The sequence below is a fragment of the Nothobranchius furzeri genome, chromosome 1, assembly GCF_043380555.1.
Source record: "Nothobranchius furzeri strain GRZ-AD chromosome 1, NfurGRZ-RIMD1, whole genome shotgun sequence".
NCBI classification, from domain to species: Eukaryota; Metazoa; Chordata; class Actinopteri; order Cyprinodontiformes; family Nothobranchiidae; genus Nothobranchius; species Nothobranchius furzeri.
The window spans coordinates 33,801,709-33,814,791 of NC_091741.1; the positions used below are offsets into that span (position 1 = coordinate 33,801,709).

The 13,083-nt window shown below is 48.9% G+C and overlaps 1 protein-coding gene across 3 annotated transcripts in view; it reads left to right on the forward strand.

Moving 5' to 3' along the window:
• The window catches only part of LOC107387630 (leucine-rich repeat-containing G-protein coupled receptor 5), a 91,601-nt gene that overhangs the window by 29,462 nt on the left and 49,056 nt on the right, over window positions 1-13,083 (forward strand). For all 3 annotated transcript variants that reach the window (XM_070541735.1, XM_070541727.1, XM_054739916.2), the window contains one exon: window positions 302-373. In XM_070541735.1, coding sequence (XP_070397836.1) covers window positions 302-373 — 72 coding nt within the window. The remainder of the gene's footprint in view (window positions 1-301; window positions 374-13,083) is intronic.

Below are 13,083 nucleotides of genomic sequence, written 5' to 3' on the forward strand. Positions count from 1 at the left end.
ACCCTCGTGTGTGTTTTTCTGTTCTGGACTTTGGGTCGCAGCCAACACGAGGGTCCTCACAAGGACAGAAAGCTGACAGAGGTCTGGGCCGAGGGATGAAATGTTTTTACACGTGAAGTTTGGTGAAAGGCTTCAGTGTTGGAACACAAGTGGCTCTTTAATAATTCATTAACTCTGTTTTTCTCCAGATTCCTGGCTTGTTCAGACAGCTCTTGCTGCTGCAGACGTCGTTTTATTAGCATAAACATTTAACCTGGCTCGCGTTTAATCAGATGGCTAATCTGTGTGTTTCTGTCTGCAGCGATCTCAGTATGAATAATCTGACCCAGATGTCCAGCGGAGTTTTGTTCAACCTGCACTTCCTGGAGGAGCTGTGAGTCCATCTTCTCTTTGATCTTTGACCTTCAGGTCGACCACCTGGTGCAGAACATTTTAGAATTTCATTCCTGCTTCCAGAGGAAGAAAAAAACAAACAAACAAACAAACATAAAATAAACAACATTCTAGCTTTCAGCTTACTAAACGGGGGAAAAACATGGAAATGTTTTCTAGTTTTTCTCCTAGTGCCAACAATATAGAGTGTTAAGTGTAGAAATAAGTAAATAATAATATAATATATTACTACTAATATCTTAGTGATCTGTGCGATCAGTCCTGCTGGTTGTGTTTAATATTTGTTTATTATGTTTGAAGTTTTTTGTATTTATTTGCTTTACTTTTGTTTTTGTGTCATTTTGATGTTTCCGTTGAAGATCAACTCAGTTTAGTTTGAATCATTTTAATACTTTAACTCTTGAATCTGAATCTTTTTCCTCTTTCTGCTCATGTTTTCTTTGCGCTTGTATAGTTATGTTATTGTCGTGTTTTCTTTGAGCTTGCGTAGTTATGTTGTTGTCATGTTTTCTTTGAGCTTGTGTAGATATGTTGTTGTTGTGTTTTCTTTGAGCTTGTGTAGTTATGTTGTTGTCGTGTTTTCTTTGAGCTTGTGTAGTTGTGTTGTTGTCGTGTTTTCTTTGAGCTTGTGTAGATATGTTGTTGTTGTGTTTTCTTTGAGCTTGTGTAGTTATGTTGTTGTCGTGTTTTCTTTGAGCTTGTGTAGTTGTGTTGTTGTCGTGTTTTCTTTGAGCTTGTGTAGTTATGTTGTTGTCGTGTTTTCTTTGAGCTTGTGTAGTTGTGTTGTTGTCGTGTTTTCTTTGAGCTTGTGTAGTTATGATGTTGTTGTGTTTTCTTTGAGCTTGTGCAGTTATGTTGTTGTCGTGTTTTCCTTGAGCTTGTGTAGTTATGTTGTTGTTGTGTTTTCTTTGAGCTTGTGTAGATATGTTGTTGTTGTGTTTTCTTTGAGCTTGTGTTGTTAAGTTGTTGCCGTGTTTTCTTTGAGCTTGTGTAGTTATGTTGTTGTCGTGTTTTCTTTGAGCTTGTGTGGTTGTGTTGTTGTCGTGTTTTCTTTGAGCTTGTGTAGATATGTTGTTGTTGTGTTTTCTTTGAGCTTGTGTAGTTGTGTTGTTGTCGTGTTTTCTTTGAGCTTGTGTAGTTATGATGTTGTTGTGTTTTCTCTGAGCTTGTGTAGTTATGTTGTTGTTGTGTTTTCTTTGAGCTTGTGTAGTTATGTTGTTGTCATGTTTTCTTTGAGCTTGTGTAGATATGTTGTTGTTGTGTTTTCTTTGAGCTTGTGTAGTTATGTTGTTGTCATGTTTTCTTTGAGCTTGTGTTGTTATGTTGTTGCCGTGTTTTCTTTGAGCTTGTGTAGTTATGTTGTTGTTGTGTTTTCTTTGAGCTTGTGTAGTTATGTTGTTGTCGTGTTTTCTTCGAGCTTGTGCAGTTATGTTGTTGTCGTGTTTTCTTCAAGTTGTGTAGTTATGATGTTGTTGTGTTTTCTTTGAGCTTGTGTAGTTATGTTGTTGTCGTGTTTTCTTCGAGCTTGTGTAGTTATGTTGTTGTCGTGTTTTCTTCAAGTTGTGTAGTTATGATGTTGTTGTGTTTTCCTTGAGCTTGTGTAGTTATGTTGTCGTGTTTTCTTTGATCTTGTGTAGATATGTTGTAGTGTTTTCTTGTGGTATTCAGTCTCGTTTGTTTAGTTTTCCGTCAAATTTGACTCAGATTCAGGAGGTGTGTGTCTCTTTGGTCATTTGGACTTTCAGAGCTTCAGGACTCGTCTTCGGGCTCTGCTGTAAAGTTGTCTGTGATTCAGGTCCTTTTCTCACTCTACAGATGCTTCTTTGTTCTCGTGTCTGCTGACAGAGTTAAACTCCTCATTAGAACAGCTCAGGATGGGCTGCATGGTGGCGCAGTGGTTAGCACTGTTGCCTCGCAGCACGAAGGTCGCAGGTTCAAAACTCGCCTTTCTGCGTGGAGTTGCGTGTTCTCCCCACGCATGCGTGGGTTTCCTCCGGGTACTCCGGTTTCCCCCACAGATCACAACATGCCCTATAGGTTATAAAAATTGTACGTCGCTTTGGATAAAAGCGTCTGCTAAATGAATAAACATAAACATAAACATAAACAGGATCTCCTGCATGACACGTTTATTATTTGTTATTTCTGGAGTTCTGGTCCTGGACCTGTCCTTCCAGACGCAGTCTGATCTGAACCCTGAGATCTGATGTTTAGGTCCGTCTGAAGCAGAGTTGAGTCCCGGCCGAACAACTGGATCTAAACTAAACAGCAGCTGGGGGAGGCGAGCTGACCTCAGCGAGACCTGAACCTGACTCTGACTGCTGTTCTGCTGTCCTGCCAGCGGTGTGTGTGTGTGAGTGTGTGTGATATTTGTCACCGTGGCGTGAGAAACATCACGGCGGCGATAGGACACCACAGGCCGGCTGAACTCCGTTTGGCCTCTGAAACACAAACAGACCTGCAGCTCCAAGACAAAATGAGAACATGTCTGTTCTCGTACCGGGAACTCATCAACAAACTGAAGCTGTCAATAGTTTCTTCTGCCATGGGTCCGATTCAGGTCCACATCCTGAGTGTAATCGATGAGTATGGTGGCCTGTGAGGTGCAATCAGATTGGTGCAAAACCCTTGTTGCTGATTTAAAGACGTTGATCAACCAAAGAAACCTTTAAAAAGTAAAAATAAAGACAATCAGCAGGAATCCATAAATGTTCTCTAAATCAGACGTTTAACCCTTTATTCTACCTGCGGGTGATCGACAGACTCTTCATTTGCTGTTTTAGAACTTTAACATTTTTTTCTTACTTTACCTTTTGTTGTGAAACCTGTTTATGTGTCCTAGTAAGGCTACCATAGGGGGAGCCACTAGAGGTCGCTAGAATACAGGTGTAGAAATGTTCTTTTTCTCCGGAAAATTGATGTAGACACGTTGCTGTTGCTGCAAGAGAATAAAAGCGGTTTGTGCTTGAGAACGCTGCGTCTTATTGCCTCTGATCATGACATGGTGTTAGAAGTGAGGACTTCACACCGAGTTACACGGAGAAATGGCTAAATTTGGACCTCCGGAGCCGTTCGACTTTACACGGCCGGCAGAGTGACCAATATGGCGGCAGAGATTCTCTCATTTTCGAGTGGCATCCAAGCTAGGGATGGAGAGCGGCGAAGTGCAGGTGAACTCGCTTCTTTACTCTATGGGGAGGGATGCCAAACCAATATATGGCTCATTTGTGTTTCCTGCTGCTACAGAGGCCAGGCCAAGTCCGCAGTTTGAGTATGATCTGGTTATACAAAAGTTTGACGAGCACTTCGTCCCAAAGAGAAACGTTATCCACGACCGTGCCTGTTTTCACAAACGGAGCCAGAGGGCCAGGGAGACGGTCGAGGCTTTCGTGCGGAGCCTGTACGAATTCGCGCAGCACTGCGAGTTCGGCGGCGGTAACGACGAGCAGATCCAGGACCGCATCGTTATTGGATTAATTGACAAAGATGTTTCACAAAAACTGCAGCCCGAGGCGGACTTAACTCTGGATAGAGCCATTCAACTGGCACGCCAGAGTGAACAAGTCAAACAGCAAAGTGTGGAGCATGTGGAAAGCACTGTGAGTGAGGTGAAACAGAGGCATTATAACAGCACGAGAAGGAGTTACTACCAACCTCGTCAGGTACGTGAGCAACGACAAGGTGCAACAGGGTGCATGACAAAAGAGAAAACTGCCCAGCCCGCAATAAAAGATGCAGAAAGTGCAATAAGTTGGGACACTTTGAAGTTGTATGCAAAACCAAAATGCTAAAAGAGGTCAGGGCTGAGGCTGTAGAGGACGCAGATGAGGATTCAATCTTCATAGGGGAGCTTTTCCTGGGAGCAGTGACTGAGCAAAAAACTACAGTCATTGAGGAGTCAGCCTCAGATGCCAACTGGGACATTGAGCTACTGGTAAATGGCAATCCAGTTGATTTCAAGATTGATACAGGTGCAGACACCACTGTTATGGCAGAAACGACCTTTAATAAGCTCCAGCAGAGACCCAAACTTATCCAGTGTAAGCCAACGGTGTACAGCCCTGGTGGAAAAGTCAGGTGCATGGGTAAATTCCTTGCTACTACAGTGTACAAAGGCCAAAAGTACCAGTACTGGATCAGAGTTATAAGATGGCAATACGCAAGTAACCTACTGGGAAAGACGGTGGCGAAGCGCATGGGACTAGTTGCTAGAGTTAACAACATTAGTAGTGACTTAACAGAGGATGTGTTTGGGGAAATGGGCCTGCTGAACTGTGAACCGGTAAAAATCGAGCTGGCCGAAGATGCAGTGCCGTACAGCGTAACCACCCCATGCCGGGTACCTTTTCCGCTCCTCCCAAAGGTGGAGAAGGAAAGAAAGCGCATGCTCAAACTTGGCATCATTGAGGAAGTCATCGAGCCAACAGACTGGTGTGCACCAATGGTGCCTGCTCCAAAGCGCAACAAGGATGAGGTCAGAGTGTGTGTGGACTTAAAACGTCTGAATAAGGGAGTGAAGCGCGAACGTTACATTTTGCCCACATTGGATGTCTTCACTCCCAAGTTAGCAGGGGCTAAAGTTTTCTCCACGTTGGATGCCTCCAGTGGGTTCTGGCAAATACCACTGGACCCCAGCTGCCAAAAGTTAACCACGTTCATAACTCCCATGGGCAGGTTTTGCTTCAGACGCCTGCCATTTGGCAGAACTTCAGCACCCGAGATCTTCCAGCGGCTCATGAGCACCTTGCTCAAGGGCCTAGAGGGGACTGTCGTCGTGATGGACGACATACTGGTTTTCGGGGCTAACAAAGAGGAGCATAACCAATGCTTAGATGCAGAATTACAGACAATCAAAGCATCAGGCCTTAAGCTTAACAGGTCCAAGTGCCACTTCGGAAAGAATGAACTACAGTTCTTCGGTCACATCATCAGTGCGGATGGTGTGAAACCTGATGATGGCAAGGTGGAGGCTGTTGCTAGGATGCCCAGCCCCACCAATGTAGAACAACTCAGGCAGGTACTCGGATTAATAAACTATGTTGAAAAATTCCTGCCGGGCCTGTCCGCTGTGCTGCACCCCCTCTCCAATCTTCTCAAGAAAGAGACTGTATAGGCGTGGGGCGAGACTCAGGAGCAAGCATTCAACAAAGCAAAAGCAATGCTCGTGGCTGCACCAGCACTTTGTTATTATGATGCAGGCTGATCAACAGTTGTCAGTGCAGACGCCAGCAGCTATGGCCTGGGTGCTCCACTGTTACAGGACCATGAAGGGGAGTTACGGCCCATTGCTTTTTGTTCTTGCATGCTCACAGACGCGGAGAAACGATATTCGCAGTGTCACGCGAGGGTACACAGGAATAAACCCAAATGCAGGAGACAGGATGACCAGATCCGATACTGATTACTTTTAATAACAAAAAGTCACCACATAAGTGGGAAAAGGACTTCACGGGTAATACAAAACAAAACTACCACAGACTCGAAACAAAGCTATGCTCTAAACACCAGAAACTCTTCACAACAACGCCACACCATGCACAGGAAGCAGCTGCTTAAATACATGGTGTGGCAATCAGGAAATTGCAGTCAGCTGCGGCATTCCCCGATGCTCCAAAGAGGGGCAGGAACAGCAGGAAGAGCCACAGCCAACCTACACAGAGAAAGAAAAACACGCATTACAACAATCAGGAGGAGTAACCCATAACATAACCCCCCTCACAAGGTCCGGCTTCCAGACGGACGACGAGGCTGATCAGGGTTGTCCCGGTGAAAACGGGTGATCAGGTCACGGCACAGGACGTGGCGTTCGGGGACCCACTGGCGGTCCGCCGGGCCATAACCCTCCCAATCCACCAGGTACTGGATGCCCCGACCCACCCTCCGAGAGGCCAGGAGCTTGTTCACCTTGAAGACCGGGCCACCTTCCACAAGGCGAGGAGCAGGTGGAGCCGCAGGGGGCGGATGCAAGGGGCTAGTCACAAAGGGCTTAAGCTTGCTCACGTGGAAAACAGGGTGGATCCGCAGGGAGCGAGGAAGGTCCAACCTGACCGCCACCGGGTTGATGACCCTGGACACTGAATAGGGGCCGATGTACCGAGGAAGGAGCTTTCTCAAACCCCCTTTCAATGGCACATCTGTCGAGGCAAGCCAAACCTTGTCTCCCACCTTGTAGTCGGGTGCGGCTGATCTCCGACGGTTCGCCACTGCGGTGAACCGTTCCTGATTCTGGACCAGACGAGAGCGGTAATCCACCCAAGTGCGCCGACAGCGTCGTACAAATGTGGCGGGGCCGGAGGCCGATGCAGACCTCTCCTGATGGGGGAAAAGTGGGGGCTGATAACCATAGGCAGCCTGAAAAGGGGAGAAACCGGTAGAGTTCACAAGAGAATTATGGGAATATTCTGCCCAAGGGAGCTGTGAGGACCAGGTCGGGGGGTTCTTAGAGCACATAGCTTGTAGGGTGGTCTCCAAGTCCTGATTAAACCGCTCCACTTGCCCGTTGGTCTGAGGATGGAAACCAGAACTTAAACTGACCGTTATCCCGAGGAGCTTGCAGAATTCCCTCCAGAATGCTGCCACGAACTGTGGACCCCGATCAGAGGTAATGTTCTCAGGAAGCCCGTGCAGTCGAAACACATGTCGTGCCACTATCTCGGCCAGTTGTTTTGCCGAAGGCAGTTTCTGTAGGGGCACAGCATGAACCAACTTCGAAAACCTGTCCACGATAGTCAGAATGACAGTGTTACCTCTTGAACGGGGAAGACCCGTGATGAAGTCCATGGCTATGTGGGACCATGGTCTTGAGGGGATAGGTAAAGGCTGTGGGAGACCTGCAGCAGGGGTTCTGGGCACTTTAGCACTGGCACACACAGGGCACGAGGAGACGAAAGCTCGTATGTCAGAGGACATGGTGGGCCACCAGAAACGCTGAGCCACCAGGAAGGCAGTCCTTGTCATCCCGGGATGGCAAGCCAGGCGTGACGAGTGCCCCCACTTCAGCACCGCGGGGCGTAGACTCGAAGGTACAAACAAGCAGTTAGGGGGGTATCCATCAGGGATTGGGACCGTGCCTGACACTGCAGACTTGACCCTATGTTCCAAGGCCCAGCGGTTAGCCCCAAGTACCAGGACAGGAGGAACGATGGTGGTGGTACCCGGGACCTCTGTCGACCTGCAGTCCTGCTGATATTGTCGGGACAAGGCGTCAGGTTTGATGTTTTTGCTGCCAGGGCGATAAGAGAGGGTGAAGTTGAAACGGTCAAAAAACAGAGCCCACCGGGCTTGGCGTGGATTAAGTCGCTTAGCCGTGCGAATGTACTCTAGGTTCTTGTGGTCTGTCCACACCAGAAAAGGCTGTCTTGCACCCTCCAGCCAGTGGCGCCATTCATCAAGGGCTAGCTTAACAGCTAGCAATTCTCTGTTCCCTATGTCGTAGTTTCTCTCTGCAGGATTGAGCTTGCAGGAGAAATACGCGCAGGGATGAACTTTGTTATCAGACGCTCTCTGTGACAACACGGCCCCCACCCCAGACTCAGACGCATCGACCTCCACAATAAACAGTTTGGAGGGGTCAGGCTGTGTCAGGATAGGAGCCGTAGAGAAACGTCTTTTAAGCTCAGTAAAAGCCCTATTGGCTCCAACGTCCCAGACAAAACGTACCTGAGCTGAGGTGAGTTTATGGAGAGGTGCAGCCACGCCACTGAACCCTTTGATGAAACGTCTGTAGAAGTTAGCAAACCCCAAGAAGCGCTGGAGTTGCTTACGATCCGCGGGGACAGGCCAATCGAGAACAGCTTGTACCTTAGCCTCGTCCATCTGCACTGAACCAGGAGAAACCACATGCCCAAGGAACTTGGTTTGTGTTGTGTGGAACTCACATTTCTCCGCCTTGCAGAACAGCTGGTTCTCGAGAAGACGCTGCAATACGGCTCTGACGTGCTGCACATGAGTGTCTCGGTCTGGGGAAAATATCAAGATATCATCCAAATAAACAAACACAAATTTGTTGATCATGTCCTTGAGAACGTCATTTATGAGGCATTGGAAAACTGCGGGCGCATTGGTGAGACCAAACGGCATGACCAAATACTCAAAATGGCCATTGGGAGTATTGAAAGCAGTCTTCCACTCATCTCCCTCACGGATACGAACCAAATGGTAAGCGCTCCGCAGGTCCAGCTTTGTGAAGATCTGAGCCCCCCTGAGAAGATCAAAAGCAGACTGTAACAGAGGCAAAGGGTAAGTGTTCCGGACTGTAATACCATTCAGCCCTCTGTAGTCAATGCAGGGCCGTAAGCCCCCATCCCGCTTGCCCACAAAGAAGAATCCCGCCCCAGCTGGCGATGAGGAAGGGCGAATGATCCCAGCCTGCAGGCTCTCCTGTAGGTACTCCTCCATGGCTGCACGCTCAGGGATGGCGAGGGGGTAGATGTGGCCCTTAGGAGGCTGCATTCCAGGCAGGAGGTCAATGGCGCAGTCATAAGGACGATGGGGGGCAGGGCCTTGGCTCGCACCTTGCAAAACACAGCGGCCAAGTCTGCATACTCGGGGGGCACCGAACTTAAGTCTGGAGGTTCAACAGGAGGGTTAGAGACAGAGGAGCGTGTAGCAGCAGCCGTTAAACAGTTCAGCAAACAGAAAGAGCTCCAGGAGAGCACACGGCCTGAACACCAGTCAATGTGAGGAGAATGTTTACACAACCAAGGAAAACCTAAAATAACCGGAGGCCTCAGGGAGTCCACTACATAAAAATCCATAAGTTCAGAATGGTTTCCAGAAACAGTTACCTTAATAGGAACCGTGCGTGCTGTTACTCTGTGGATGATGGAACCGTTTATGGCACGGATGAGCAAGGCAGGGGATAAGGGTATTACTGGAATAAAAAGTGCGCTTACCACTTCCTGGGATATCAGATCACCATCTGAACCAGAGTCAATCAAAGTCTCATAAGCATTCTGCATCTGGCCATAGGTCACCAGCACATTGACAGGGGGTCGAGAGGGTGGGGAGGAAGATGAAAACCGACTCACTAGGTGCCCCCCCGCTACTGAGCCCCCCCGTTTCCCGGACAGTGACGCACCTGGTGACCGGGACGAGCACAGTACAGACACAGCCCCTCCCTCATCCGTCTCCGTCGTTCAGATGCAGGGAGCCGTCCCACTCCCAGCTGCATGGGTTCCACAGGAGACGGAGCCTCACGAGCGACTGGAGGCTGTGACAAGGCCCTGAGGGGTGCGTGGTTAAAATCCGGTAGACGGCGTTCTTCTCTGCTTCGCTCCATCCTCCGACGATCGATGCGGGTAGCCAGCTCGATTAGCTCCTCCAGATCCTCCGGAACCTCCCGTGCAGCCAGCTCGTCCTTCAGAGTGCTGGAGAGACCTCGAAGGAAGACGTCGATCTGCGCCTCTTCCGGCCAGCGAGTGTTAGCTGCCAAGGCACGGAACTCCACTGCATAGGCAGAGACGCTACGTCCGCCCTGCCTAAGGCAGAGTAAGTCAGCAGCAGCAGTTCGGTGAGGAGTGGATGGATCGAACACCATGAGCAGCTGGCGAGAGAATTCCCGAAAAGAGCGGCGGAGGTCCGAGCCTCGGTCCCATTCCGCCAGGCCCCACCTCTTAGCTTGTCCAGTTAAAAAGCTCATGGCGAAGGCTACTTTACTTTCTTCAGAGGGGAACTCACCGGGGTTAAAGTCAAAATGCAGCCTGCAGGAGGCGAGGAACTGCCGGCAGTCCACAGCCGTGCCATTGAAGAGCTCGGGGGAACCCAGGCGGACCTGACGAGGCGGAGTGGGAGCCTGTGGAGTGGGAGCCTGCTCCAGCCTAGAGAGGCGTCCATGGAGTTGTTGCATTCCGGACAGGCAGCCGCGTAACTCCCGAGCCAATACAGCAAGTTCACCTCCACTTGCCGCGTCCTCATCTGACCCAGGTAAGGGAACGTTGGCAGCTGGTATTCCTCCTGCTGGGTTGGTCATGGTGGCGTTGTAATGTCACGCGAGGGTACACAGGAATAAACCCAAATGCAGGAGACAGGATGACCAGATCCGATACTGATTACTTTTAATAACAAAAAGTCACCACATAAGTGGGAAAAGGACTTCACGGGTAATACAAAACAAAACTACCACAGACTCGAAACAAAGCTATGCTCTAAACACCAGAAACTCTTCACAACAACGCCACACCATGCACAGGAAGCAGCTGCTTAAATACATGGTGTGGCAATCAGGAAATTGCAGTCAGCTGCGGCATTCCCCGATGCTCCAAAGAGGGGCAGGAACAGCAGGAAGAGCCACAGCCAACCTACACAGAGAAAGAAAAACACGCATTACAACAATCAGGAGGAGTAACCCATAACACGCAGATGGAAAAAGAGTGTTTAGCATCTGTCTGGGCCTGCGAACGGTTTGCCTGCTACATCCAAGGCATGGGTCATGTACGTCTACAAACTGACCATAAGCCCTTGGTGCCTTTGATCAACTCATACGACCTTGATAAAACGCCACTGGGATACCAGAGACTGCTGATGCGATTCAATGTCACTGCTGAGCATGTTCCCGGTAAACAGTTAGTGGTTGCAGACGCACTCTCCAGACATCCACTGCACGGATGCTACCCGTCTGAGACAGACAGCCAGGTCAAGGCATATGTGAGCAACGTAGTGACAAGCAAACCTATCAAGTCACAGAAGTTGGAGGAAATTCGTAGAGCTACACAGAGGGACCCACAGCTTCAAAAAGCAATCATCTTCATCAGACAAGGGTGGCCTCGGAGGATGGCAAAGAGCTCACCACTGCAAGGCTTGTATGCAGCCAGAAGCCACCTTTCAGAATCCGATGGTCTAGTGCTCTACCACGATCGCATCATAATTCCCACAGCACTCAGACCCAGTGTCCTTGACCAACTACATGAAGGCCACCAAGGACTAACTAAATGTAGAGAGCGCGCAAGATCAACAGTGTGGTGGCCCAACATTGGACTTCAAATAACGCGCAAGGTGAGGTCATGCATCTTTTGTAGAGAGCACAAGCCTACACAGCGACGGGAGCCCCTCGTGACTACCCCTCTGCCCAGTGGCCCCTGGCAAACGATTGCAGCTGATCTGTGTGAGCTCGAGGGTAAGAACTTTCTTGTCGTCGTTGACTATTTTTCAAGAGACATTGAGATTGCTTCCCTCACTACAACAACCAGCAGACAGGTCATTAACAAGCTAAAACATATGTTCGTTAGGTGGGGCATCCCGTTAGAACTGGTCAGTGATAATGGGACACAGTTCACATCATCAGAGTTCCAAGACTTCAAACTGAGCTACGGCTTCACCCACACTACGTCGAGCCCTCATTACCCCCAGTCGAATGGAGCTGCTGAAAGAGCCTTCCAAAGGGCCAAGTACATTCTCCAACAGCCTGACCCCTGCTTAGCCTTAATGAGTTACCGCTCTACACCAATTGCAGCATCCGGTGCAAGCCCAGCTCAACTTTTGACAGGACGTCAAATCCGCACCACCGTCCCAGTACTTGACAAGACATTGCTGCCCAGTCCGGTCAATAGGGACACGGTGCGCCAAAGGGATGCTGCAGCTAAGGACTCTTACAGATTCTCCTACAACCGCAGACATTCAGCTCGTCCACTTCCTGAGCTTCCCCCAGGCTGGGATGTTGTAGTGAAGCTTGACGGGGAAAAGGGGTGGACGACTCCAGCCAGGGTCATCTGTAAGTCCAAAGGGCCGATATCCTACTTGGTGGAGATGGCGAATGGGAACGTGACTCGCCGCAACAGACGACACCTTCAGCCTGTCCCAGGCACCACGGATCCTGAGGAGCAGCAGCAGAGCACGGTTCCAGCTACACCGACTTCTCCAACTAAAGGGGCGGTTGCTTCCCAAGAATCAACAGTAAGGCAGGCATTGCCAGTCCCTGTCCCGGGGTCTCCTCTCCGCCCTACCACACCTGTGAGAGTGACTTCCAGGGGGCGGGAGATTAAAGTACCTCTCAGATTCAGAGACTGAGGGCTATCTTCTTTCTATGTTCCAAGGGCAGAATAATCCCTTAACAGGACTGAGGGTAGTCTACCCCTGTGAGATCCTGCATTCTGACAACACTGTTTTATGTTTAAAGTACCTTTGTTAAAGGGGGAGATGTTGTGAAACCTGTTTATGTGTCCTAGTAAGGCTACCATAGGGGGAGCCACTAGAGGCCGCTAGAATACGGGTGTATTAATGTTCTTTTTCTCCGGAAAATTGATGTAGACACGTTGCTGTTGCTGCAAGAGAATAAAAGCAGTTTGTGCTTGAGAACGCTGCGTCTTATTGCCTCTGATCATGACACCTTTTTTAGTTTTTTTTCACATGTAATTTATTTTTTCTAGTTTTTAAGGAGTTTGTGGTTGCGGCTGCAGATAGAGATCAGATATTGACCCTACACTGACCTTCTCCTGGCCTGGAGTAGGTCCACCTTTCCTGGATAGGTTCTGAATTCTTCCTGTAGTTTAAAGTGAAGCATCAGAAACCTCTCGCTGCTTCGTTTGCCTTTTTAAAAAGCTTTGTTCTGGTTTTTAATGTCATTTGAGTCATCTTCTAATGCAGGTTCTCTAACCTCATGACCAAGAACCGGCACCCATCAGTGATCCTCTAGAACCCGACCGCGCAGACAGAACACAAACCTCCCTGAATACTTTCATGTATTTTTAAATGGTC